General features: G+C 54.5%; 10 protein-coding genes across 10 annotated transcripts; 4 read left to right on the top strand and 6 right to left on the bottom strand.

Moving 5' to 3' along the window:
• Positions 1 to 7056: 7056 nt before the first annotated feature.
• Positions 7057 to 9900, bottom strand: CTAM01_02134 (helicase associated domain-containing protein; the record flags this gene model as incomplete). Its single annotated transcript, XM_060518173.1, has 4 exons — positions 7057 to 7173; positions 7370 to 9239; positions 9302 to 9769; positions 9887 to 9900. The coding sequence occupies 4 exons, from the start codon at positions 9898 to 9900 to the stop codon at positions 7057 to 7059; spliced, it is 2469 nt and encodes an 822-aa protein (XP_060386806.1).
• A 629-nt stretch (positions 9901 to 10529) lies between these two features.
• CTAM01_02133 (PRMT5 arginine-N-methyltransferase) lies at positions 10530 to 13027 on the top strand (the record flags this gene model as incomplete). Its single annotated transcript, XM_060518172.1, has 4 exons — positions 10530 to 10643; positions 10711 to 11293; positions 11353 to 12788; positions 12848 to 13027. 4 exons carry the CDS (start codon positions 10530 to 10532, stop codon positions 13025 to 13027), a joined length of 2313 nt encoding a protein of 770 aa, XP_060386805.1.
• A 366-nt stretch (positions 13028 to 13393) lies between these two features.
• On the bottom strand, positions 13394 to 13964 carry CTAM01_02132 (LSM domain-containing protein; the record flags this gene model as incomplete). Its single annotated transcript, XM_060518171.1, has 4 exons — positions 13394 to 13463; positions 13574 to 13729; positions 13843 to 13880; positions 13959 to 13964. The coding sequence occupies 4 exons, from the start codon at positions 13962 to 13964 to the stop codon at positions 13394 to 13396; spliced, it is 270 nt and encodes an 89-aa protein (XP_060386804.1).
• A 1017-nt stretch (positions 13965 to 14981) lies between these two features.
• CTAM01_02131 (lariat debranching enzyme domain-containing protein) lies at positions 14982 to 16792 on the top strand (the record flags this gene model as incomplete). The annotated part of the gene is made up of 2 exons (XM_060518170.1): positions 14982 to 15035; positions 15098 to 16792. 2 exons carry the CDS (start codon positions 14982 to 14984, stop codon positions 16790 to 16792), a joined length of 1749 nt encoding a protein of 582 aa, XP_060386803.1.
• Positions 16793 to 17357: 565 nt separating this feature from the next.
• Positions 17358 to 18065, bottom strand: CTAM01_02130 (Skp1 family protein; the record flags this gene model as incomplete). Its single annotated transcript, XM_060518169.1, has 3 exons — positions 17358 to 17380; positions 17468 to 17607; positions 17890 to 18065. 3 exons carry the CDS (start codon positions 18063 to 18065, stop codon positions 17358 to 17360), a joined length of 339 nt encoding a protein of 112 aa, XP_060386802.1.
• A 778-nt stretch (positions 18066 to 18843) lies between these two features.
• Positions 18844 to 19011, bottom strand: CTAM01_02129 (uncharacterized protein; the record flags this gene model as incomplete). Its single annotated transcript, XM_060518168.1, has 1 exon — positions 18844 to 19011. The coding sequence occupies one exon, from the start codon at positions 19009 to 19011 to the stop codon at positions 18844 to 18846; it is 168 nt and encodes a 55-aa protein (XP_060386801.1).
• A 104-nt stretch (positions 19012 to 19115) lies between these two features.
• On the top strand, positions 19116 to 20180 carry CTAM01_02128 (Ras family protein; the record flags this gene model as incomplete). Its single annotated transcript, XM_060518167.1, has 3 exons — positions 19116 to 19397; positions 19513 to 19716; positions 19806 to 20180. The coding sequence occupies 3 exons, from the start codon at positions 19116 to 19118 to the stop codon at positions 20178 to 20180; spliced, it is 861 nt and encodes a 286-aa protein (XP_060386800.1).
• Positions 20181 to 21111: 931 nt separating this feature from the next.
• On the top strand, positions 21112 to 22377 carry CTAM01_02127 (uncharacterized protein; the record flags this gene model as incomplete). The annotated part of the gene is made up of 1 exon (XM_060518166.1): positions 21112 to 22377. One exon carries the CDS (start codon positions 21112 to 21114, stop codon positions 22375 to 22377), a length of 1266 nt encoding a protein of 421 aa, XP_060386799.1.
• Positions 22378 to 22469: 92 nt separating this feature from the next.
• Positions 22470 to 22959, bottom strand: CTAM01_02126 (DASH complex subunit Dad1; the record flags this gene model as incomplete). Its single annotated transcript, XM_060518165.1, has 3 exons — positions 22470 to 22607; positions 22698 to 22784; positions 22852 to 22959. 3 exons carry the CDS (start codon positions 22957 to 22959, stop codon positions 22470 to 22472), a joined length of 333 nt encoding a protein of 110 aa, XP_060386798.1.
• A 443-nt stretch (positions 22960 to 23402) lies between these two features.
• On the bottom strand, positions 23403 to 25272 carry CTAM01_02125 (uncharacterized protein; the record flags this gene model as incomplete). The annotated part of the gene is made up of 2 exons (XM_060518164.1): positions 23403 to 24666; positions 24725 to 25272. 2 exons carry the CDS (start codon positions 25270 to 25272, stop codon positions 23403 to 23405), a joined length of 1812 nt encoding a protein of 603 aa, XP_060386797.1.
• Positions 25273 to 25617: the final 345 nt, after the last annotated feature.

Genomic DNA, 25617 nt, shown 5'->3' with positions numbered 1-25617 from the left:
GAGCGCCATCAGGCCAGCCTGGAACGATGTGTCGCCTACCTCGCCTGCGCTATCGAGATGAAACGAGTTGTTGAGATGGTCACCTGCGATCGAGCACGTGTCTGAGCTCGAGGAAAACGATACAACAAGCGGGTTCTTGGCGTGATATCCACAGTTGCGAAAAGCCTCGTTTCTTTTTTATTTCATGTTCTCCCACGAAAAGACCAAGACACAGAGTGATACCGTTCTGCGAGTCAGACTGCGAACCGGGGGCAGATGTTCTGCCTTGTTCCGACCCGAGAGTCACCCATGGACGATGGACCTCAGGAGAGTATTGTGGATTTGTGCCAATTTCATCACAGTTTTCTCTTTTGACATTCTGGTCACCGAGGCTTAGCCAGGTGCCCCCATCGCCATTGCATGCAGAGACAACTGGTAGCTCGTCTGTAGTACGGAGACACATGTTGGCTGCTGCATCCACACGCTTCTGTTACTGCCTGCCGCACGAACATGGCTGGGAATTGGCTTGCTGTATCTGTACGGATACTGTCCCACATTCATTAGAGGTAACGACATGACGCTCTGATTCGCCAGGGCAAGGGGATTGGCCGGTCGGCACCCAATCACTCGGTGCCCCCAGACGGAGCGGTATGCTGCCGTACGGCGTGCCACACGGTTACACTCTGTCCCTGCGAGCGGATTCAACGACGGCGACGGTAATAGCTTTTTTTTGCCATCAGGAGACAAGGACCCAGAGGGAAAGTGGACTTGAGTTGACGTAGGTAGGTCATAGCCTGCCGTTGCATGAGGTGAGGAAATGGATCCTCACTCGTAGCAGCTGTCGGGTCTGACAAAACGGGCAACGAGAATAGCCCGGACGAGAGACGCCCGCCCACCGGGCAGAAACTTCCTCGGATTCTTGAGACTGCCGTGGGTGGTTCCTCAAGTCCTGATACCAGGGAGCGTGTTCTTTGACCGCTCGATATGAAGGACGCATGGTAAGGAGGAACGACGCGCGACGATGCCGTCTGATGGGCGTCTTCCTCAGCATCGGCATCGTTCCACATTGAATGTGGGCACCTTTTTTTGTTTGATTCAGTGACGATGGTGTATCATGTATGTCCATGTGCGTACAGATACATCGGCCTCGACATACCGTTTAAGAGCTTTACGTAAGTCCTTGAAACGGAAGGTGATACGATTCTCAACGTTCTAGCCTTCTCGGACCTTGAGCTTCTTTTCGACGAGTGAGCCTAGACTCTGCGGCGGTTGGCTTGATGGTTTCTTTTTTTGCCTTTTCCCGCATGTTCGTTCGTGTAACTGCCACGCGATGCGTGCGATGCAGTTCTCAATCCGCCGAACAATCCAGCGGGCCGTCTTGAAGATTGGTGTCCAGGTATCGAGCAGCAGCAGCCCAACGCCGAGTATGGCTGAATCAAGAGAGAAAAGCAGCAGCTTGCGGCATTGGCAAATCGCTTGGATGCCGTCAAAAAGCCCGCCGCGGCGGTCCCTTTGGTGAGATTTGATGCGCTGTCGTCCAACTCGAGTTTAGACCAGACGATGTGGGAACGGGGATTCGTCGGTCATTCCAAGTGACAGGCACGCTGGGCCTCGGGTACGTCACCAGCATTTCCATAATTTTCCTGTCTTGCTCGTTTCCGATTGCTTCCCTACGTGCCTACGGAGTACCAACTCCAACTTACCAAGTACACACCCCTCCCTCCCCTTACATGTACCCTCGAACCTCAACCCTCAGTCCCTCATTCCCTCATCTGCCCGTCCAGACTAAAGACTGGAACGACGGAGGTGGTCCGTTGAGATCCATTTCACTACGAAGAAGGGATCCTCTCGATGTAACCACTAACCAAGTAGCTTCTTGAACCGAGTTTTCGATGCAACTGGACCATCTTGCCCCCCCCCCCCCCATTACCTAAGTACCTACCTGTCTACCCGGCTAGATACCACGGTACGGGACGCATATGTGGGCAAACAACTGAAATCTAAATATTGCTTAGTCAGGTCGCAGTTCGTCAAGGGACTTTGTTAGCCGTACGGTCCGTACCAAGAACCGCGCAGAGTCTATCTGGTTTACCAAGCAGAGATGAAAGGTTTAACCAAGCGCATGGTACCTACGTTTTCGTCATGAGCTGGCCCCTCGATGGATGCTTGTGTAACCGAGACCCTCCCCAAAAGACTAAAAAGACCCAACCATAAGGTTCAACCGTTCGAGAGAGGGCAATGATGCAGGGTCGCAGGGTTGATTCCTGTCCCTCAACTCCCCGTGTGTCTCTCTCTCTCTCTCTCCATATCGTGCGCTGACATTCTCTGAAGCGGGGGGTGGGGGGATAATACAGCCAGCCGATACAGCCAGCCACTTCGGCCCCCAAAAGGTCTCTGGGTGATTCCAGAAAAAAGAGAATCTTCCCATGCATCAATGCGGACCATTATAGCGCCGCCGATGGATGGGAAAACGTGTGTATGTACACTACTTGACTACAGTACCTACGTCTGTCGAGGCCCAGCTGGGGGTTCCTGCTCACACCGATTCGATGCCGCTACTGCGGTGAAGAGATGTGCGCCCAGATCTTAGGTGTGTGGCCATGCTCTCATCCGTCATCATGGCGCGATTTCTCCTGCGATGGTTGTGTGGTTGCAGGGAAAAAAGAAGACATTTCTCCTTCAAAGTTTACACTACCACGACTACCTAGTGTCTTGTACGCCTTTTTCCCTTCCATCCATCCAATCCATCCATCCATCCTCTTGCCCACCCCTGTTCCCTTTCGCCCTGCAACACGCTCGACCCGACCTAGTCTTCTGCCCTGCCAGCGCGCCATGCCTTTCTTTGATACCAGCCTGCCAGGGGGTACTCTTGCACCCTTAAGGGTCCAAAGGCAAAAAAGTCCCTCGAAGGCATCTCCCTGTACCTACACCGTTCCTGTGTAGCGAGACAACGTCTCTCTTTCTCAATCTCTCTCTGTCTGCCGCTGCCGCTACCGCTGCTGCTGCTAAGCTGGTCTACCACCCTGGCGGTGGCAGCTCCGATGGTGTGGTCTAGACTCTTCTATTTCGCGCAGCAAGTGTGGCCACTACTGCGCGAATGGGTGCCACCGCGGGATCCCGGAAGAAGGGGCCCTGCTAGGCTCTCCGTCTCTTCTGGAATGGATTTTTTTTTCGTTTGGTAAGGTACTTGATGATGTGTATGGCGAAGCCAGACTGGATGAGAGTGTAGATGCAAGTTTGCATCATGATACATGATATGTGGCTTACGGGCTTTTTTTTTTTTCCTCTTCACTCTCACGACTCCACGAGTCACACTCACACTCTGTTCGCTCAGATCATATGCCATGCGGGCTGCGGACCTGCTATAGCCCACGCATACATACATACTGTAGATCAATTGTATGGAATCCTTCCCTCGCTCGAAATGTCTCAGTTGCTTTCGAGGTCTCCCTCCGGCTCTAGTCATGTCATGCTAGACGAAAAGCATCTTGTCTGGAAGGGGTCGCCGGCGTATACGAGAAGCGCCTGTGCTGCTGCTGTGCATGATTCTATTCCCCCCTTCCTCTGTTATTTCACTCAAACTTCTGATATACCGTCCCTCTTGGGGGTTTTAGAGGCAACTAAACACTCGTGGGCGCGATGTAAACGGCCGCCTGTCCTTACATCAGCCACCAAAACGCGGCCATGTGTCTTTGTCTTATCCCCCGCCGGAGGGCTAAAGCAAGCATACAAGTCAGTGTTTGTCGTTTCTCACTTTTGACGAGAATCGTCATATCACACCACACACTTCTTCACCCCCTTCCCCTGGTCAGGGCGGCGCCGCCAACTATTCCTAATATCGCTCTTCTTGCGGGATGAGATGGACGGGACGGGGACTGAGAGATAATTTGACCTGATTTTGCCCTGATTGAATAAACTGCCAGGGCAGAGAAAAACAAGAGTGCCGAAGCCTCGTGTAGTCTAGTCTATCAGACGAAGATGAAATAGCTTGCTGAATACCTGGATACCTGGGCAGCTGAGAAGCCCTGGGTTTTGACAACCAGAGAGACTACCTACGCAGTATGTAATGTAGTCTTACATCAGCATGTAGTAGATTGATACTATTACGCTATCGACGAGATGGGTCAAGTGCTGTTTTCCTTGGCTTTGCTCTTTTCGCCGCCCTCTGTTTCGCCCGTGCTCACACGCACCGTAAACGTAAACTTTCGTTGAGTGTTTTCCTTAGGTCCTTACCGCCGATGTGACCGATGTTCGGTTTTGCTTACCTTAGCTTTGCCTCACTTTCTGGTGAACCCCCAGTTTGACTAAAGGAACCCTTGCTTGGCGTGCGTAGTGTTTTTTCTTTCCCCCAAAGACGGGGGGATGATGAGTGCGACGGAGAGGCGCAGACATGCACACACGCACTCTTTCCCTTTTTCCTCTCACCGCGCTAGAATCCTGCAGAAGGGCGTTCTCTCCGAAACTCCGAAAGGTTGTTGAGTCTCCAAGGCGGGCGTTGGAGAAGAGTTAAGCAACTTTAGTGTACCAGAGAGAAGGGTGGTGGTTTGGCTCCTGCATAAAGAGGCTTTTGCTCGGCTGGCTAGCGGGTTAATTGGTGGTTTACGGTGTGTGTGTGTGTGTGTGTGTGCTCGGGAATCGGGATAATGTTCCTTCAAAAGGTGAAGACTTGAACCGACCAAGAACCATGGACTGCAGAGAGTCACAGACTGACTTTTTTCTGTCTTTTCTTTTTTGCATGTGTAGTTCTGTGTAGTGTCTGCGAGTGTGACTGTGCGTGGTCACGGTGGTGTGGTGGTGGTTGCTGGCTGAATTTATTCCCGATACGTTTCTAATTTGTGCCTGTGTAACCTCTCCCGCGACTAGCGATCGGTGGAACCGTCGAGACCACGCGCGTGACACGTGTGACGGGATCCGGGTCGGGGATCGCCTCGCATCGCCCGCGTACCGGATGCGACGCTCTCTTGGGGGAGGTTGTTTTGCTCACTGTGAGGTTTCGGCAGAAAGGATTATGTTTACCCAACCGAATACACTACCTAGGACAAAACATTAGATACATCTGCTACTGCAAAACACACCGCTCGTGTAATACTTCTTCTTTCCCTTGTTTTCACAAAAATAAGCGCTATAGCTGCTACGGTAAATTTTCTTTGCTTAGCGTGGTTTATGTTGTGTCATGTCGTTGTCTGTTCTCCCCATCTACCGTCTCAACTCATGATCGCAGATCGTAGAACTATGGAATCATGGAATCATAAGGATACCCTCTCACAACCACAGACGTCCTGGTATACGTCTTGACGCCTTAGTAGTTCTCGTGTTGGGGGCATAGCGTCCGATCGACGATGTGGCGTCCCCGTGTTCAGGGGTTTTTCCTCTCCCACCCAAGCCCTCTAACTTCTAAGAGTAAAACTACACGAATAGTGCACTGAAGGGTTTTTGTCTTTTGAATTTTCCTGGGACCCAAGGTCCCAAGCAGCGCCACGCACGACCACGGCAAGCCAAGGACAGGAGGGACAGGACCCAGATCCGGAAGCGCCGCGCCGTTGTGTTCAGTTTGCGGGAGCTTGCGCCGACAAGGTTTGGCGCCGTCTTGCGATCGTCTTACACGGCACGGCACACACGGACACGCGCCTGGCTCATTGACCCTGTCCCAAAGATACGGTCTGGCAGTGGTCGGGTGCTGCAGCGCGTCTGCTCGGACAAAAGTCCGGGCGTTTTGTGCCAAATGACAAATCAAATCCGAATGTGAGCCTGGAAAAAAAAAATCCCGTCTTGATGATCCTTGCGGTCCGATGCGGTCCAGTTGAGATCTCGTCGCAAACTTTCGTGATGAGCAAAAGTTAATGAAAAGAGGGCAAATAATCAGTGTGTATGATGATGTATGATGTACCTCAAAACTTGGACCTTCCAATTGTCGGGCGATCGGGATGTCTCTTTTTCCATGAAGCCTCGCAATTTCCCTGCCGTTTGGAGTCTGGAGTCTGGACCTGCTCTGACTCTCTTTCAACCACCACACCCTGGTTCATGCAATTATACCCAAAATGCTGCTGAGAAATGATGCTGGCAATGCTGGATTCAGAGCACACACATGGAATCCACACTTGATGACACGGCACATCTCCCACGGCACACCCAATGCTGCAGCATTTCGCGAAAGTGGGCTCTCCCCTCCTTTTCGATAACCGGCTACATCCGTCATGTTCTGCATCTGCACCCATCTGCCGGGACTACATACAACCACCCACGGATAATTTTGGCTCGTAAAGATGGATGGGTTGCAAAGATCAGAGGGGGCAGGGAGGGGGGGGACCGAGAGGGTGGTGACATGAGGCGGGGACAGACGACAGAGAGACAGACACAACGAACGAGAGGCTACTGCTGCTGAGTGGAGGGAACAAGAAAATGTGGTCTTCTATTTGGGCGCACACGATCACTATGTGCAGTTGATGATGCTTCTCTTTTGTCATACCTGGGACGCCATACCACCATGAAGAAGTAAAAAATAAAAAAAAATCCGGTCCCAATGAGCCCCTGCCAAGCCCGCCCACACACGTCTCTTCATGTCGGATCATCGGGTTAGAGAAGAGCGACTGACCATGACATCTTCTCCAAAGTGATTTGCCCGCTGTGTGCCCTGGTCCCAGGCTGTGTAACAACAGCAAGAAAAAAATTGCTGAAGTTCGTAGTCGCAAGACGGGGGAGAATTTCTCCCCATCACAACCGAAAAACTGAGCCCCAAAAGGGAGGCTTTCGAACAACACACGCACCCCCCCTGGTCCGGTAGGCCGGTGCCCCCGCCGCGATGGAGGCGACCCTCGCCAAAAAATCACGATCGAACTGGGGGAAGGGGGGGCCTTTCGGGCCTCCAAAATCCCAAAATCGGATCACTCTGAGTTTTTCTCTTCATTAGGTCCCCAGGGCCTTAGCGTAATCGCAACCTTGGCGAAAAAGGTAGGGGTAGGTAAGTGGGTGGTGGTGGGTGTAAGATTGTGAGAATTGAGCTCTTTGGGACTTGGGTTTGCCGTTTCTGCGCTCGAATCGAGCGGAGTGCATGACCGCGCGCTCGCGCACGCTGGCTGCTCACCGACCATTCTTCATGGCCTCCTTTCTGCGCTTCTTCTCCGAAGCCCGGATCAAGGCGGTCTTGACGATTCCGTCGTCGAACGTGTCAATGTCGTAGTAGACGGGTGCGATTTCCTGGTAACATCCATATTAGTTATGGGGTTCTCCGATGCAATGGATAGGACGAGGCAAGTGCCGAAGAATGCAGGACAGGGGGGGCTGAAAGAAGCAAGAGATCGATCGTAGGAATCCACATGGGAGTAAGCGGCAAGAGGAGGGAAAAGGCAAGTGGTATTGTTCGAATGGTAAAAGGGGCAGGGGCTTTGCTTACAAGTAGCCACTCTGGCCTGATTCCGGTGCATGTACGAATGTACTGCTTGGAGGTGAGGACGAATTCGTTGTAAAGGACCCATTCGTAGTCGGTCTTGAGGACCGTGGAGGGATGCATCATGACTGCCTGATCGTCCTTGATGGTACGGTAAACCTTGCCCGAGCTCTCCCTCATGGCAACCTGCATGAAGAAGCCCGAAAGGAGCGCACGCCGGATGTTGGTGTAGTAGTTCTTGTCCTCAAAGGGGGTCGACACGAGCTCGAGGTCAGACTTCTCCATGATGCGCTTCAGCTGCGCACGAACGTTGTCGGCACTGCTGAGGTGACGGAAGGAGAGGAAGTGCTCGTGACACCACCTCTTGGGGTCCACGTCGGGCTGGTTTGCCGTGCCCTTGAAGGCGTGGTACGCGTTGAGGAGCGTGAGATGATCGCCTTCAGGGTGCGAGAATTGCGCCTTCATCTCGTCGGCACGCTTACGCTGAGCGGCGGGGCGGACCCAGATCTGAGGAATAGAGAGGAGAGAGACGATAGACAGAATCTCGTTGGAGCAGTAGAATTCGGGCGAGGAGATAAGCATGACTGCCAAAGCCGGGTCCAAGGGGAACTCGGAGGCGAGACTTCCGAGGGTGGTCAGCTCACCATCATCGTCAAGGCATGCGAGGTAGTTCAGCTCCTCAAGGGCACGCATCATAGTCTCCGGCGCAGGAGGGTCCATGAGATCGAAGTGAACGAGATCCTGGACACCAAGCTTCTTCAGTTCCAGAACCGTGTTGGCCAAGTTGGAACGCAGAATCTCGGGATGTGTCTGCTCGATGAGCTCCTTCTTGAAGGCTTGCTCGGTGTAGAGACGGAAGCACTTTCCGGGCTTTGTACGACCAGCACGACCGGCACGCTGCTGGGCGGAGGCCTTGGAGATGGGAGAGACTAAGAGAGACTCGACACGGATGCGCGGGTTGTAGATCTTTTGCTTGCTGAAGCCGGGATCTACGACATAGACGATACCGTCAATGGTCAAAGACGTCTCGGCAATATTGGTTGCCACGATGACCTTGCGTCCTGGCCGGCCGCCCTTCTTGTACGGAGCCGGAGCCTTGTCGAAGATCTTTTGCTGCTGGTGCGGTGGCAGAGTACCGTAGAGCGGGTAAACCACCAACGGGCCCGCGTCTATTTCTCGTGTCATCTCGTCGGCCTCGAGGTTGATCTTCCGGCAGGCATCCTCAATCTCCTCCTCACCGGTCAAGAACAGTAGAATATCGCCCTCTCCTTCGGAGGCATGGATCTGCAATACTGTTCGAATGGCAGCCTCGACATAGTCCCTCTCGGGCTCGGGGGTGTAGAAGATCTCGACGGGATGGGTACGGCCGGGAACGGCGAGAAGCGGCGCATCGTTGAAGTAGCGCTGGAACTTTTGGGCATCGAGGGTGGCGGACATGACCACGATCTTGAGGTCGGGGCGGCGGGCGGCGATCTGCTTGAGCAGGGCCATCAGGATATCGGTGGCGAGAGTACGCTCGTGGGCCTCGTCGAGAATGATACAGCTGTAACGCGACATCTCGTGGTCGTGGATAGCTTCTCGGAGAAGCATACCGTCGGTCATGTACTTGAGAATCGTGTTGGGGCTGGTTCTGTCCTCGAAACGAATGCTGTATCCGACCTCCTCGCCAAGATTAACGTCCATCTCGTCGGCAACACGCTGTGCGACGGACATGGCGGCAACACGACGAGGCTGAGTGCAGGCAACCATCTTGCGGTTGAGCTGAGGGAGCTCGTCAAACACGACATATTGGGGGATCTGGGTCGTCTTTCCGGAACCGGTCTCACCGACGAAGACGAGGATTTGGGTAGAGTGGTACTTCTCGAGGAACTCTTCTCTGTTGGAGGGATGGTCAGTAAGATGGAAAGTTTTCTAGATAAGACTCCGAGATAGACGTACCTCTGCTTCGTGACGGGAAGATCGCGACGCGCTTCCAGGATCTGGAAGTACTTTTGCGAGTGAGGGCGACCGGTGAAGGCGTTGTCGTCGAGGTCTTCGATCTTCTCATGCTGCTTCGATGTTGTGGCGCGTGGTTTGAAACCGTAAAATGGTGAGCTGGCATCAATGGTGCCCTCCTCGGACTTGACGCCGTTCTCCTCCTTCATATGCGCCAAGTAGGGGTTGTACTTGGGCTCGTCCTCTTCCTCCTTCTTGACCTTCTTCCTGCTTCCTTCTCTGTCGGCGCTCAGGCGCTTCGATCCCTTATCCTCGAAGTCGGCCATTGTGGTCGCAAATTCCCCGTTTCGGTACGAAAGGGTGGTGGACGGGAAAGGGGTTGAGAGAGATGTTTGGTTGAAGTTGCGGCCCGTGAATTCGACGTCGACGAGGTCAAACTCGGGAGGCGATTCCAAGCGAGGCTCCCAGAAACTTTTTGTTGTCGCGGGAAAAATTTGGGTGGATATGAGCACGGGCCAATAAGAAGGTGGGATGATAAGATAAGCTAAACTCATGCATTGGACGTACCGTACGAAGGATCTCACACACTGATCATGAGACATTGAGTGACTGAGAGCGTGAGACTTTACATGGCTATAAACCTGACAAAGAATACCTTAATTTTGCTGGAACTCATTCAAAATCATCTCGAACATATTTGGTATGTAATATATCTCACTCTGAGTGATTTACTAGAAGTTGCCCTCTCAGAGAAGGTATATCATAAACTCATTGGATAGACCAAGATGCAAGAATGTAAAGTGTACTTTCCTGACAGCGGGCACTGTCTCCTCTCTCACTCTCTTCAGGGTCCAGAGTGCAACCAATGGCACCGGGTCGCATCTCGCAAAATCTGGTGCTTTTTTAACCTCTTGGGGGGGTAACCAACAGCCTGACTTCTCAAATCACACAACATCAGGTTGCAACTGCTCTGAGTGCAACTTCTGCGATCTCTCAGCCTATCGTTTTCCTGAGCACAAACAAACTATCAAGAATGATTTGCTGACCACAAATCGTCTTGTACTCCCTTGTCATATCCTCTCTTTACCAAAGCGCCAGGGTCTTGACCAGCTGGTAACCGCTTTTTGCACAACCGCCGCGTGGGGTATTTGTGCGCTGAGCAATTACACCATTCACAAGTCCTCCTTAGGCAACACAAGGCACTACAGCCTGAATAGTCTCAATATCTACCATGGACGGCAGCAACTTCAACCAAATCCGGCCTGTTTTCAGCCTTGGTCAGCATGATTCTCAGAGGGATCAGCCTCTTGATGATCTTCAGTATGGCCAGATTCTGAACGCTGGTGTAAGTCCATTTCTGAGACTCAAATTTCTTTCATTTTCAATTGTCACTCACTAAGCTTTGACTCCAGGTCAACTTTGTGACGGCACCCATCACCAACAAGCACTTCCATACACGGGTAAAGGACCTTGTTTCCCAGCATCTCGCCAAAGCGAAGAAGGGACTCGCTTCACTAGCGGACGCCGTGGTGCCTCCTTTGACCCCCAAGGACACCTCCCTCTTCCCCAGCCATGCCGTCACCACTTACATCGCCTACGCCAGTCCCTGGATCGACTTGGCCTCGGTCGATCCTGCTGTTGCCAGCATTTCTCGACAGGTCCTAAATCTCGAGATTGCCTACGCCAACTTTTGTGGTGTCCGAAGCATCATCATTCCCGGCCCCAGGAGAGACGCCTCCAAGAATGGCGGAAACCAGGGTCTGTCTCAATATGCCAGAGCTGTGCAAGAGGCAATGACCATTGCGTCGCGCCTCAACTTCATTATCCACTTCCCCATGTACCGGGAGCCGGGCCTGGAGGAGAGCGTAGAGCTCCTGTCGACTTTGTCAGAGGTGCCTCACCCCGAGAACAGCAAGGAGATCGACATCTACAGCGCATGGGACTCTTGGCACACTGTCCGCTCAGTCTGCGAATACAGCATGCGCCTGTATGTTGGTAAGACATCTTTTTCTCATTCTGTTATCCTAAAATTGGACACTAACTAGCATCAACAGCCATTCGCGTTCCCAGAGCTCTGCCTGAAAAGTCTCTCCAGGAGAAGTGGTTCGCCGAGCCCCTGCACTTCCTCTCCCTCAACGGGAACGCATTCTCCAAGAACAAGACCGGACACCCCGCCCTGCCCAAGGCCCATCAGGACATGATCTTCAACTACATGCGCCTCAAAAACGCGCCCTGGCTGCTACTTAGCGACGTCGGTCCGGATACCGCCTCGCTGACGGCAGAGGCACAGCTCCAGGCCGTCAGTCTCGGAAACCAAGTCCCTACCTCCGCAGACTTCCCTCCCCTGGGCGAAACTCCCACTCTCGCCACGGACTCTCTCAAGTCGTTCCGCACCTACGTGGTGTACCTCAAGTGGCTCGAGATGCAGCAGCGCCCGCTGTCCTACCTGGAGCAGACCACGCTCACCAGCTTCCAGGACTGGCTCCAGTCGCCCCTGCAACCTCTGTCCGACAACCTGGAGTCGGCCACGTATGAGGTGTTCGAGGGTGACCCGGTCAAGTACAACCAGTACGAGGCTGCTTGCACGGAGGCTCTGGCAGAGTGGCACCAGCTGGGTAGAGCTACCTCTTCCAAGGACGGCGCCGTAGTCATTGCCGTCGTCGGCTCCGGCCGCGGTCCTCTCGTGACGAGAGCCCTCAAGGCCAGCGAGGCGACCGGCGTCCCTGTCCAAGTCTGGGCCGTGGAGAAGAACCCCAATGCATACGTCTACCTCCTCAGACAGAACGAGATGATCTGGGGCGGCAAGGTTACCGTCGTCAAGACAGACATGCGCGCCTGGAAGGGTCCCCTCGTCTCGGGCACCCCCGAAAACAACCCGGTCTACGGCAAGGTGGACATTCTGGTATCCGAGCTGCTCGGCTCCTTCGCAGACAACGAGCTCTCGCCGGAGTGCCTCGACGGCGTCCAGCACGTCCTGGCGCCCGGCGGCATCTCGATCCCCGAGTCCTACACGGCGCACATGAGCCCCATTGCGACGCCGCGCATCCACGCCGACCTCCTCACCAGGGTCCCCACGGAGCCCAACGCCTTCGACACCCCCTGGGTGGTGCGCCTCTTCGCCCTTGACTTCGCCGCCATGCGCGTGCCCGGTCACCCGCGCTTCCAGCAGGCGTGGGAGTTCTCCCACCCGGTCTCCGAGGCCACGCTCAAGCAGATCGAGACGAGACGCGCCGGCGGCGTCATGGGCGGCGGAGGCGGTAGCATGGCGGGTGCTGTTGGCGCCAACGACCACAACTCGCGCTTCTGCCATCTCACGTTCGTATGTCCCACGAGGGGTGTCATCCACGGTTTGGCCGGGTACTTTGAGTCTGTCCTCTACGCGCCCCAGACCGGCGACAGAGAAAAGGTGGAAATCAGCACGCATCCCGAGCTGATTGACCGCAAAAGCAAGGACATGATCTCGTGGTTCCCCATCTTCTTCCCCATCAAGGTAAGCAAAAGACACAATTTCCCTCATGTAATTTGGTCAAATTTCACTGACATTCACAGCAACCGATCTACTATCCTGCCGACACTGAATTGGAGATCACGATGTGGCGCCAGACGGATGATTCGCGGGTGTGGTACGAGTGGCTCATCGAGGCGTACACGTGGGTGAGCGAGACACAGCGCATCAAGGTAGCGTCGTCGGATCTCTGCAGTAGTCGCAAGGTTGCTTGTCTTATGTAAGTATTTGCGGAAAAAAAAGTGGTGGTACCAAAAGGGGGCACTGGAGGCGCCGACAATGGTGTACGCCCCTTTTCTTCTTCTTCTATAGTTGCTGTGAAAGGGGTAGAGAGATGGTTCTTTCTTGCGCAGCGCGACCTGGCGGTATTCAACCTGACTTGGGGGGGACACTGCAAACTCCGTTCCATCGCCGGCCTTTTTGTGGATTCGTTTTGATTGCTCCAAGCTCATCGTGAAAATCAATATCCCTTTCCGCCCGCCCTTTTTCTGAGTCAAGACCAAAGTACGTGAGGGCGTTTTCCCAGGTTATGTCGATGTTTGTTCCGCTCGTGGTCTTTCCGCTCGTTGTGGGAGGGATGCTCTTCCCGCTCAACCGTCCATCTTGACGTCGCCGTTCTCGCCTTGTTTCGCGCCGCGGATCCAGAGAACGTTGTTACACCTGTCAGTGCGTTCAGTCAGTCAACACAACTTCGTCTCGAGGGGGTTATCGTATGTGACATGGGAAGAGAGGGGAAGTGGTTCGTGTGCTGTCGAATGATGGTCGCGTACCGAATCAAAACCTGGCCCAAAGCTCCCGTCATCTTCTGGTCAATGTACTCCTCGGCGCCGCTGAGCTGGACGTTCATGTAGCTGTCGATGCTGACCAACTTTCCCTTGTATTCGGTCTCGCCCCACTTGAGTCTGATGACGACGTCCTGGTTGACACTGCGCAGGTATGAAATGTTAGCACGCTGGACAAGCTTTGTCTATCGAGGAAAGAGGATGCCTGGCGATCGTGAAGGGCGTTGGCATTGGAGAGGCGCGTTTCGCAGACGTACAGGTCTTGCAGCATAGGCCGCGGGTTAATGGGCACGAACTGCGAGGCAGAAAAAGTTTGTTAGCTTATTGCATCCTATAGAATGTCGAAATTGAAGGGGAAAGGGGGGTTGCATACGCTCATGGTGGGCGATTCGAGGGTGAGATACAGCCCATGTAATGTGTAGATGGGGGGAAGTTTGCGCGAGAGTCGAGGCTGCGATGCGTGAGGCTCGTCCTTCTCTCAATTGGGGCCAATTTTTAGGCGGGCACAGTGCACCTGAGGTTGCTACAGTGGTGTGAGGCTGTCGGAAAATCATCGGGTCCACTGTAAGGGACCGCCTGGCGATCAAGCCAAAAAATCCGGGGGATTTTGGAGCACTGGCCTCATTTTGTTTCTCCTGTCGCAAGCTGTTTATTGACCAGAGTCTGATGGTCTCATTCGAGTCTTCGTGGCACATATCGAACCTAACACATCGGGCCATCTGAGATCAACCTTTGATCCTCACATGATCGAACGAACACCGTGTGAACGCTTACCTTTAGGCGTATGCTCTGGGTTTATGTGGCGATATCCTACCTCATAGCTTGACTGACGTCTGCTGCATCTGTATGTGGACATCAAATCAAAGCTAAGAATGATGATAGATCACGAGGTAAGTTGAGGTTTCGGATAAGGGTCGGCAAGATGAGATTTATCAGGGTGTATTCGAGACCTGAGCAATCGACGCCTTGGAACCATAATGCTCTCACTAAATGGTATCTTGTGAGAAATTTTCGTTGGCGCGTGGAAGCTTCTTCTTTCCATGGGCAGCTAAATTCATCGATGTTGAGTACATCTATCTTACCTGCGTAATGTGATCTGTGCCTTCGCCTGAGATGCATAAAGCAAATTGGCTTGATGAACTGAAATCGCGATGAAGGTTGTGAAAAGAAGGATGCTACAGTGTATATGTCTCGAAAAGAAAAACACCACCCTGGTCAGATGAGAAAATCTCAATCAAATCGCTGCGGGAAACTTGGTTGGTGAATGCTTTGAAGCTCATGAACTCCAATCCAGCATCGTCTCGTGTCCTGATGCTGCTATGAAAATTTCGCGGGTACAGCCGAACCTCAGTCAACCTCCGCCTTACAACAACCACACCCCCAGTGACCACACAAAATGGCCACACAAACATTTGAGACCAACGGCGTCCGAATCGCCGTTGAGGGATGCGTAAGCCTTTGCAATGAACACATCTTACACGCAAATGTTCTCCCACTGACAAATCCTGACAGGGCCACGGCACCCTCAACGCCATCTACGCTGCCGTCGAGGCCTCCTGCACGGCCCGTGGCTGGGACGGCGTTGATCTCCTCATCATCGGCGGCGACTTCCAAGCCGCCCGCAATGCCGCCGACCTGACGGTCATGTCCGTCCCCGCAAAGTACCGCGAGCTCGGCGATTTCTGGGAGTACTACGCCGGCCATCGCACCGCGCCGTACCTGACCGTCTTCGCGGGCGGCAACCACGAGGCCGCCAGCCACATGTGGGAGCTCTTCTACGGCGGCTGGGCCGCGCCCAACATCTACTACCTCGGCGCCGCCAACGTCCTGCGCCTGGGCCCGCTGCGCATCGCGGGCATGAGCGGCATCTGGAAGGGCTTCGACTATCGCAAGGGCCACCACGAGAGGCTGCCCATGGGCCCGGACGAGATCAAGAGCTTCTATCACGTCAGGGAGGTGGACGTGAGAAAGTTGCTACTGTTGAGGGAGCAGGTTGACGTCGGTATCAGCCACGACTGGCCACGGGCGATCGAGAGGTGGGGTGACGAGAAGGCGCTGTGGAGGATGAAGCCGGATTTCGAGAGGGAGTCCATGGATGGCACACTGGGCAACGTTGCAGCGGAGTATGTCTGCGATCGGCTCAGGCCACCGTATTGGTTCTCCGCGCATTTGCACTGTAAGTTTGCGGCGTTGAAGATTTACAAGGATGAGGAGGCGACTACGAAGGAGGCAGCAGAGGGGGCTACGGCCTCAGCTACGGCCCCGGCTGCGACACACGAGCCGGTTCAAGCACCGGATAATCCAGACGAGATCGACCTGGACGGAGACGAAGAGATCACGGACGCACCCGCCGTTTCGGCATCAGCACAAACAAATCCCAACGAAATCGATCTCGACGACGATGACGATGACGAGCAGCCTACCGCACCTACACAAACACAGCCCAGCAAAGAAGTAACAGAAAAAGCTCCCAACACCAAAACCTCCGTCCCCGAAGACATCCGCGCCCAACTCCCCGCCTCCTTCGCCAAGCCCAAGCCCCAGCCGAAAAAGACACCGGGCCAGCCCGTCCCGCCAACAATCACGAACAAGCAGGTCAACTTCCTCGCCCTCGACAAGTGTCTCCCGCGCCGCCACTTCCTTCAGCTCCTTGAAGCCCGCCCCCACGACATCCTGTCCGCCGACCAACCGGCCCCGACGCGGCCCTTCCGCCTGCAGTACGACCCGGAATGGCTCGCCATCACGCGCGTCTTCCACCCCACGCTCGTCATCGGCGACGAAGCGGCCCACCACCAGCCGAGCCCAGACCTGGGCGAGGAACACTACGCGCCGCTCATCGACGCCGAGCGCCGCTGGGTTGAGGAGAACATCGTTCAGAAGGACAAGCTTGACGTCCCGCTCAACTTTGAGATCACGGCGCCGCCGCATGTAGAGGGCGAGCCCGAGTCTGTGCCGCACCAGCCGTTTGAGTATACCAACCCGCAGACGTCGGCCTACTGCGCGCTCTTGGAGGTTGGGAACCTGTGGGATGCTAGCGAGGAGGAGAGGATGGAGAGGAAGGCGAGGGGTCCGCCGGCTGCGGAGTTCAGGGGACACCGTGGCGGTGGTGGTCGGGGCTTTCATAGAGGTGGTGGTGGTGGGCGCGGCGGTGGACGTGGTGGTAGGGGCCGGGGTAGGGGCCGTGGCAGAGGCAGAGGTTGGAACTGAGTTTTGTTGAAAGTGGATGCAAACATTTCATGGCGAATTCTATGGTCAAAAAGGTCACAGTTGCGAACTTTTGCCTAGAGCTGTCTCAAGGTTGCAAGATATCTCTGAGAACAATCCAACAGAAGGCTTCACACCATATGAGGAGCATTCATCCAAGATTAAAGAATTTGGTTTATTCAGCTATAAGTGTGAATTTGTGTGTTTACTATAGTTGATCTGTATCCCAACAGAAAAAGCGTAGATCTCAATGGTAGAAAGTTGAGTCGAGCAGAGTGAGTGGAATATAGTTCTTCTTCCATCTTTAATAGACGTTCAACCCACGGAAGAGTGAGGGGAGGAACGCATATGCTAAGATGGGGGTTGGTTTTTTCACATGTGGGGTGACAGCGTGGGTCACCATCGAGAGATCATGGCAAAGAACAGAACACATGCCTTTCTTGGCATGGGATTTCGTCATAGTGTCATAGCAATGGTATCGTGTCTGGTAGTACCACCCTGAACGCTCAACGCCCCAAACTCCGTCATGAACAATGAAGCCAAAATGCAAATGGTCATTAAGCGTCATTCAGACAGTGCCGGTATTTTTCTCTGTGAGAAACGCGTCAGAACGGCTGGGTGGTTCCCGTGAGACAGATGCCGTCGCTCTGGGATCAGAGGAGGTTGGGGATGTCTTACTGTCCAGACCCAGGAAGTCGGCTGCGACCAGCAGTTCCAGGCACAGCTCGACAGGAATGTCCATGTCAGGAACGTCCTCCCGCTCGCGGTAGCGGTACCAGTATTGGAAATACTCGCAGACTTTCTCAAGCACAACGCCACTGCCGAGAGAGAAGACGGTCAGACGTTTCCAGAACTTTTTGAACAAAAGAGAAACGAAAAGGAATGAGGATTAGCCTTGTGAAGTGGCTGGGAAACAAGTAGTGTGAGGAAAAAGAAAGAATGTTGCTTGTTTCAGATCAAGTGTAGTTGGGCAATCAAGCAGACCAGCCGTTAGAGCGGTGGTCTGTCAGTGAAACTCATCGATAAAATCGGAGTTCATCATGGCAACAGCCGTAGAGAACGAAAGGTGGCAGTGAGAGCGCTGGGTTGTGCTGGCTTACCTGATCTCTTCAAACACGCAGCGACCCAGAGCAGCCTCACGGAAGTTGTTGCGCGTGTCCAACATGCCTTTGATGGCAGGGCTGATCATGGCGGCGTCCCGCAAGACGACGAACTCGTAGCCATCACTCGAGACCAGAGTCACGTACTTGCTGTCGGTTGTGCCGTTGGGATCCATGATTGCGGACGTGTGAGATATGCTGCGTGTTCCGTCTTCTGAGGGCTGAGCAGATAGACAGACTGCTGCAAGTTGGAATGGTGGCTTCCGTGTGTCGGAGTCTCCGTGTCTCTGATTGTTTCGCAAGTCACAGCGGTGATGCTCGTGGCGAAATATGAGCCTTCGATGAAGGTCGACGACGCGTTCGTTGAAGACGGAAGTGAAAGACTGAAAAATTCACGTCGCGATTTTGAGGGAGGCGGTGGTGGGGTTGGAGCTTGGGCCACCTCTCTCTCGTCCCGTAGTCCTGCCGGTGAAGGAAAGAGCACCGGAAAAACTCTGACGGGAGCTGTCCGCTTTCAGACTGCAGGGGGGACCTTCCTTGGCCAGGCCACAGCCAGGGGTTCGATTGATCCGCCTTAGCGCACTTTCGTCAGCTCCACTTTTGCGTTGTCGTTGTGGCTCCTCTGGCGCCTGCCGTCATCACCCCGGCAAGAAGTGGCTGGTTGCCCCGTCGACTTGTTTACAATTGCCCTCCTTGCTCCCGCTCCTTCTCCTCAAGAACACAGCACAACCCGCCCATCCACCTCGCACACAAACCCACCCCCATACAATACACCATCCCAAGCCAGACCAAGCACCTTTCCAACATTCCTCAACTTCAAAACGCCGCAACGTGCCAACGTCTCTTCCCCGTATTGCATGCCTCGCACTTAACCATATCTCAACGGCATTCGACTGAACACGGCAAGTAGCTGAACACGAAGCGAGGAGGCTCGTTTGAGGAGAAGCGGCGATATCAGTATCGGCAGTATTCCTCCATCGCAACAAGAAACAAGCAGCATACACACACAACCCGGGAAACATCGCATAAAAGCACAAACCACTCAAGTCTCCCCAACAACCCCCCCCTTCCACCCCCAGACGAGCGCACGCACCGGCCCCCGGTATCTATCTTACCCATCATCACATCAACCCATCTCGCAAACACGCACGAGGGGCCACGCTGCGAATCGACCTCCCTCGTCATCGCATCACAGCACCTCAAACACAGCTCGAGCCTGCCGCATTATGGCGTCCTCATACCAATACCGCAACTCATACCACAACTCGTCTCAGAACATTAGCGAAAAGTACGACGACGGCCGCCCGGCCACTTCCCGCCGCAACACGCGCCTTAGGAGTAGCGACGGCACCGTCAGCACCACAATGAGCTCTTCAACAGGCCGCGAGAGCGCCGCAACCCACGTCACCGAAGGTCCTGCCTATTCCAAGAAGATTGTCGTCGTCGGCGACGGCGGCTGCGGCAAGACATGTCTCCTCATCAGTTACAGCCAAGGCTACTTTCCAGAGGTAAGCATCCAAGCAGAAAAAAAAAACCAACTCCTTTCGAGCGCAACATTTTCGTCATTTGCGTGTTGCTGGGGAGCGAAATGAGCCAAAACAATGCTGACTCTGGCGACAACAGAAATACGTCCCCACTGTGTTCGAGAACTACATCACCTACCCAACGCACCCACCGTCTGGCAAGACGGTGGAATTGGCGCTATGGGACACGGCCGGCCAGGAGGAATACGACCGACTGCGACCGCTCTCTTACCCCGAGACCGACTTGATCTTTGTGTGTTTTGCGATTGACTGCCCAAACTCGCTTGAGAACGTCATGGACAAGGTAATTTGACCACCGCCCCTCAGATAACATGCCCCTCCTTTTTTGGGGCAACGCCATTTGACACTAATGCTAATTTCTTCTCCTACCAGTGGTATCCCGAAGTCCTCCACTTCTGCCCCTACACTCCTCTGGTCCTCGTGGGCCTCAAGTCCGATCTCCGCTTCAAGAAAACGTGCATCGACATGCTCAAGACACAGGGCCTCACGCCCGTGACCCAGGAGCAAGGTCGCGCTGTTGCTCGCAAGATGGGCGCCCAGTACGTAGAGTGCAGCAGCAAAGAGATGACTGGCGTGGACGAGATCTTTGAACAGGCCATCCTGACGGTCGTCGCCAATGATCGGAAAAATCAGGAAGCCCAAGCTGCCGCCTCCCCGTCAACACCCAGTGGCCCGCCTGGAAGCAGCGCAGGTTTCCCTGGCGTAGCTCTTAAGAAGAAGAAGAAGAGGAATTGCAAGATCCTGTGAGATTCCCACCGAGGACCTCAGGGTTGTAAGGAAGAGGCATTGGACACCGGCGGAGGGCGTAATGAATGACTTTTTGTTTTATCTGCATGATCTCGTCACGACCTGCTACTATTACGATCTGGAGAAAGCATGCGCCACCATTAGCGAAGGGGGGCGTCTCCTGCTCTAGGGCTGGATGAACTCTAGACCGGAGACGAAGTTTTCCCTCCACCAGGGATGTTGAGAGAGATTTTCTTCTTGTTGTTTGATGAAGAAGAACGAATGGTATATAAGTGGGAAACGAAACAAAGGGAGTGGGAGGGGAAGTGAGTGGTTTTCTCATCCGAGTCTCTAGACTCATCCATACCCTTTATTTTTTACGCCAAACAAACACACACACACAAACGGAGCGGGTACAGGGGAGACTTTGATCGGTTTTTTTCTGTAACCATCAGGTAACCTCTTGGACCTTGAGGGGTAATTTTTCTTATTTTCTTATTTTCCTTTCTCTTTTTCCTCTCCTGTAGCAGCATGGGGTTTTCTGTCTTGATAGGGCATTCCTGAGGGATAGGAAACATGAAATGTTAAAAGCATCAAATCAATTGTTACGTTGTGCCCTGAATGTGATGTATGAGATGAAGTGAGTGAATGGGTAAATCAATATCGCCAAATCTGGCGAAACTACCTACGAAAACTGCACAGAATTTTGAGTTTCCCAGTGCCGTGGTTCAGTAGTTCTTGAGAATCAATTCAGCCAGCAAGATCAAGTTGGGATGCAGTCCAAACGAGGCATCGGAGAAAGGTCCGATGAGAGACTGATATGAATGGGATTCTCTAGAATGGGATGAACTTTTCATCAATCCGACTACCAAACCCAAAACCCCAAATCCTGAAAAAATTCCTCGAGTCAACCGGTTTGCAATAAATTGACACCAGCCGATCGTTACGCACCATGGACTCTTCTGCCCAGGCACGCCAGGTTCTGATCGCCGATCTCCCGCGAGAAGGTGATCTCGCGCATCACACCAACGACGGGCGACCCACCACACGGGTCCGAACCGAGAGCAACGTCGTTGGCAGCCCAAACCCAAACCCAATCTCAGATCGAAGCCCAAGCCCAGATTTAAGCCTACATCCCGAACATTCCGAACCCGAGCTGCTATCATCCGTCGACGTCGCAAGCCTTTATGCGCAGGTTGCTAAACTCAACGACGCGCTCGCTGCGCTGGGAGATGAGGTGCGCAGAGAGCCTTACGTAAACTCGGAGAAGGAGTGCCGAGGCGCTGCGGGTGATGTTGAGCAGCTTCTCGCGAGTTTGGCGCAGCGCGCTGCCGAGAAGACGGGGCTGGAGAGGTGGTTCCCGTGTACAGGGCGGAAGAAGAGGGATCTGCTTAGGAGGCATGTCTGTGTTGTGCAGGAGACGTGCGGGACTGTTGGTATGACGCATCTGAGGGCCGCTGATGCGTTTGCTGGGCTTTGTGGGAGGGCGGATGGTCTGGGTGAGGATGGGGAGAGGTTGCGTCAGGTTGTTGGTGAGGCGAGAGATGGGTTTGAATGGGAGATGGTGAGGTGGAAGGTGCTTGGGTGGCGGGAGGGGATTTTGAGGGATGAGTTGGAGGGGTTTGAGGCGCGGATGTCTGCTGTGAGCGGCGACAGCAGCAGTGGCGGGCTGGTTCTCAATGGACATGGGGGCGGTATTGTTGATAATGCGGCTACGACTACGACAAATGAGCGAGAGGCCACCGTCGTCGAGATGCGATTTGAGACGGAGCAGCTGGCGACGCTGCCGTCGGAAACGGAAGACTACGCACATAACCCCATAGAAGACGATCTTGGTAATCTTGTTGAGCAGCTCCAGCACATTGAAGGCGACCGCGACGCGAGGAGCCCCGGAAACGAGAGGGACGAGGTCCGCTTGGAGATCATGGCAGCTTCACTCGAGTCGTTGTTCCTGGTGGAGCACGGAGATCTCAGCGCCGATTTGCAGAGAAGGGTTGCAGCGCTGCGAGAGGGTGGGAATAGGTATCTCGACGTCGCCGAGAGGCTGGAGAAGCTTCGAGATGCGGATTATGGCGATTTGGTGGCTGGGCTGGGTGAGCTTGCGAAGAAGCCGGACGCGGAGAGTAGGCGCAAGGGTGTTAAGAAGGTTAAGGCGACTGGGCGTTTGGGTGCTTCTTATCGCGGGGTGACGACGGCTGAGTACCTTATGATGAGATGAGCCCGGCAATGTAGAAGTTGGCATCGTAATGCTGCGCGTGTAGAAATAACATCATCATTCATAAAAAGTAGGTATTTCGCTGCTGGTGGGTATCATGATCTCTGCTCGTTCTTCGTCTCGCCATCGCTGCCCTCCTCGGTATCGCCCTGCTTGTTTTCCTCGGGTTCTTTCGCCATTACGTTTTCGAACTGCGACCACAGCGCCTCGACGGAGGAGAACTCGTTTCCGACCTGTGATGCGGTGTCGACCCGCCCCGAATTAGTGCTCGAATCTATTGACGGCCGGCGTATTCGTAAAGGAGAGAGAGGAAGGCTGCTTACCGTAATGACTGCCTCAAGCGAACGATTCAGCTTATTGATGTTGGCGAGAACTTGCTCAAAGTTCTGGATTTCCCCGTCAGCATTCTCCTGTTGTTTGTTTTTGTTGATGCTCGTCGCTTCGGCGAACGAGAGGCCGACTGGGGGAGGGCTTTACCATTGCGATTTCGCCAATGAGTTCTTCGCGCTGTTGCTCAAAGTAGGTCTTTTCCCTCGTTCCCGATTGGGATTGCGAATGGGAAAAGGTCCGCTGATGTGACGACATGTCGTTTGTTGGTGGCTCTCTGTTTTTTGGAGGTTTAAGGAAGAGGTCGCGCGTCGCGTTGAGAGGAATTGGAGTTTTGGCGGTGATGGCGGGGTTTGGATGGAAGGTCACTGCGGTGGGGTTGTCTTTACAGTTTCTTGTGTGGGCATGACACTGTACGCAACACTGTGGGTGTCTCCAAGTATTGTTGATCCACGTAGCGTACATTTCTCACTCTTCACGTATTGCCATGTTATAAAGGTAGTGAAATTTAGATCAAAAGATGATTATATGTATGGACGATGCCCTAGACCACAGGGAAAGAGAAAGCCTGTATCCATGCCAAAATGTTCCAGCAAATGACCGTGAGGAAGGGTATCAAAAAAGGGTATCATAAACGAAAGCCAGAAGAGAGTCCATATCCCATCATCCGCCATAACCAACCTGTCTGCTGTATCCTTCAATCAGACGCTCTCTCTGGGCTTCACTGGCGAAGCCCCCATGACGCTAATGGCATCATCATCAATAGGCTTCGCCTGGAACGTCGACGCACTCTTGTCCACAGCAATACCCGTCTGCCCCTCGGCTCCCGATACCTCCCTTCCGTCACGCAGCTCCCAGCTCCCCTGGCGCTCGTGTCGCACTCCGCGCCCAGAGACAGCCAGGTCCGGGTCGCTAGCCATCTTCTCCGCGGCCTTGAAGCCTCCGAGCCCGGCAATCCGGCCATTGCCGTCCTTTCCTCCTGCTCCGCCTCCGGCACGATGAATCCGGAAACCGCCGAGAACAGCCGCCGAGACAACAACCAGCCCCAACACAGCGAGGACGATGATGGCGCCAATGATACCCGCGACAACGGGCTTCTGCACGGCCGAGCGAATGGCCTCGCCGACGGTCGGCGTCGTCTTCGTGGTCTGCCAGTCGCAGAACGACTGGATCGAGCCGCAGATGCTGCACCACGTCGCCGTGTCGATGCCGAACTTGGCCATCTCCTGCTTGAAGTAGCTGTACGTCACGCGGGTGTCGCCCTCGGCGAGGCCGAAGAGGGGATACTCCAAGAAGGGGGTGCCCGGCTCGGCGTTCTCGCGGTAGAGGAAGCGGACGTAGAGGTTCTCCTCGGTCGGGTAGGTGTCTGGCTCGTTGGGCTGGTCGCCGACGAGCTCGAAGACCATGGCGGCACCGTTTTCGGGGAGGCTCCAGAAGGGCGTCGTGGAGAGCGTCTGGTTCGGCTTCTGGAGCCCCGCGAGGGAGAAGAAGGAGAGGAAGGGCTCCTGGGAGCTGAAGAGGAGGGTCAGCTTGTTGGAGTAGCCGGCGAAATTGCCGTTGGCCTCGAGGGCGTCGACGACCCTGCGCGCAAAGGTCCGGCCGGCGATGGTGCGGATCATGTCTCCCTTTTGGAGGCCCGAGACGGCTTGGTTGGAGGTCATGTTGAGCTGCTGGAGGCGGGCGTACATTTCGAGGAACTCTATGCGCTGGGCGTACACGTCTTGGAGACCGTCGTAGACGGCCTGCTCGTGGGAGTAGCGGTAGCGGACGTAGTCGTAGATGTCGTAGGCGTTCCAAAAGTTCACATGTGCGAGGGAGATGTCGCCGTCGTTTAGTGGCGGCGTGCTGAAGAGGGATGTGTAACCGGGGCGGGAGGCTTGCTCGAGGGCCTGCATGTACGGGTCGAGCTGCATGACATACGTTGTCGAGATCTTCCACTGCGGGCATTCCGTGTTGCCCCGAACACTTTACGATGGCAAGTCAGTTCAGTCCCAAGGGGCATACTATGGTTAATGGAACTTACTCAATCGACCTATCGTCAGACAGTCCCAGCGTCTCAATGATAGGATATTGGTAACCGCCCAGGGGATACTGCGTGGTGTTTCCAGAGATTGTCGAGTACGAGATGTTCGTCCCGCCAGTATCGGCCGCAAAGGCCTGCGTGATGGGCGGGTAGAGGCCCTGCATGAAGGCAGCAGCGCCGGCGGCGATGTGGGCATCGGGGAGGGAGAGGATCGAGAGCTGCTCATGCTCATACACGTTGCGCGCAATTCCCTTGATCGCGGCGCGGGTCGTGATGCGACCCTCGGAGGTGTTTGTGGGTGTTCCGCTGGCCAGGTAGCGACTTCTAAAGGCATTTCCCTGGGCGTACATCTCCTGAGCACCCAAAGGAGTCAGGGTATCTTGGAGCCCGCTGCGCACCGGCGTGCGCTCACCGTGCATGATCATTGCGACGGACGCCCATACTGAAGGAGTCGAGGGCGCGGCCGAGGTCGCTGCGATCAGGGTCCCAATGAGGACAATCAGGGATAGGGTAGACATGACGGGCGAGAAGCCTGGGTTGCGTGTCATACGGTTGCAAGATTTGGGTGATTGAACTTGCAGTACGGGCTTACACAGGCAACAGAAAGCTCGAGGCAACGGAGAGATCAATCCGATACAGACGAACGGCTGCTCGGTACAGAGAATGGAGGGGAGAGCTCGGCTTAAAAGAACATGACCAGACCACCAGTCTAGAGGCAGAGGAGAGCTTGGAAGGACCGGAGCATGCAAGGCTCGCATGCAGCAAGGCGGCGGTGGGAAGCTAGCTGGGCTTACACCATCTTCACCTCAGAGGGGAACATGAGTGACAGCTTCTCACCGCATGTCGCCTCGATAAGCCATCGAGTGTCTTTCCTTCCTTCCTTCCCCCAAGAC

This window comes from Colletotrichum tamarilloi (genome assembly GCF_030869305.1).
Source record: "Colletotrichum tamarilloi strain Tom-12 chromosome Unknown Scaffold_5.1, whole genome shotgun sequence".
NCBI classification, from domain to species: domain Eukaryota; kingdom Fungi; phylum Ascomycota; class Sordariomycetes; order Glomerellales; family Glomerellaceae; genus Colletotrichum; species Colletotrichum tamarilloi.
Note: the sequence above shows the minus strand (reverse complement) of the source record. Positions and strands in the feature narration are given on the sequence as shown.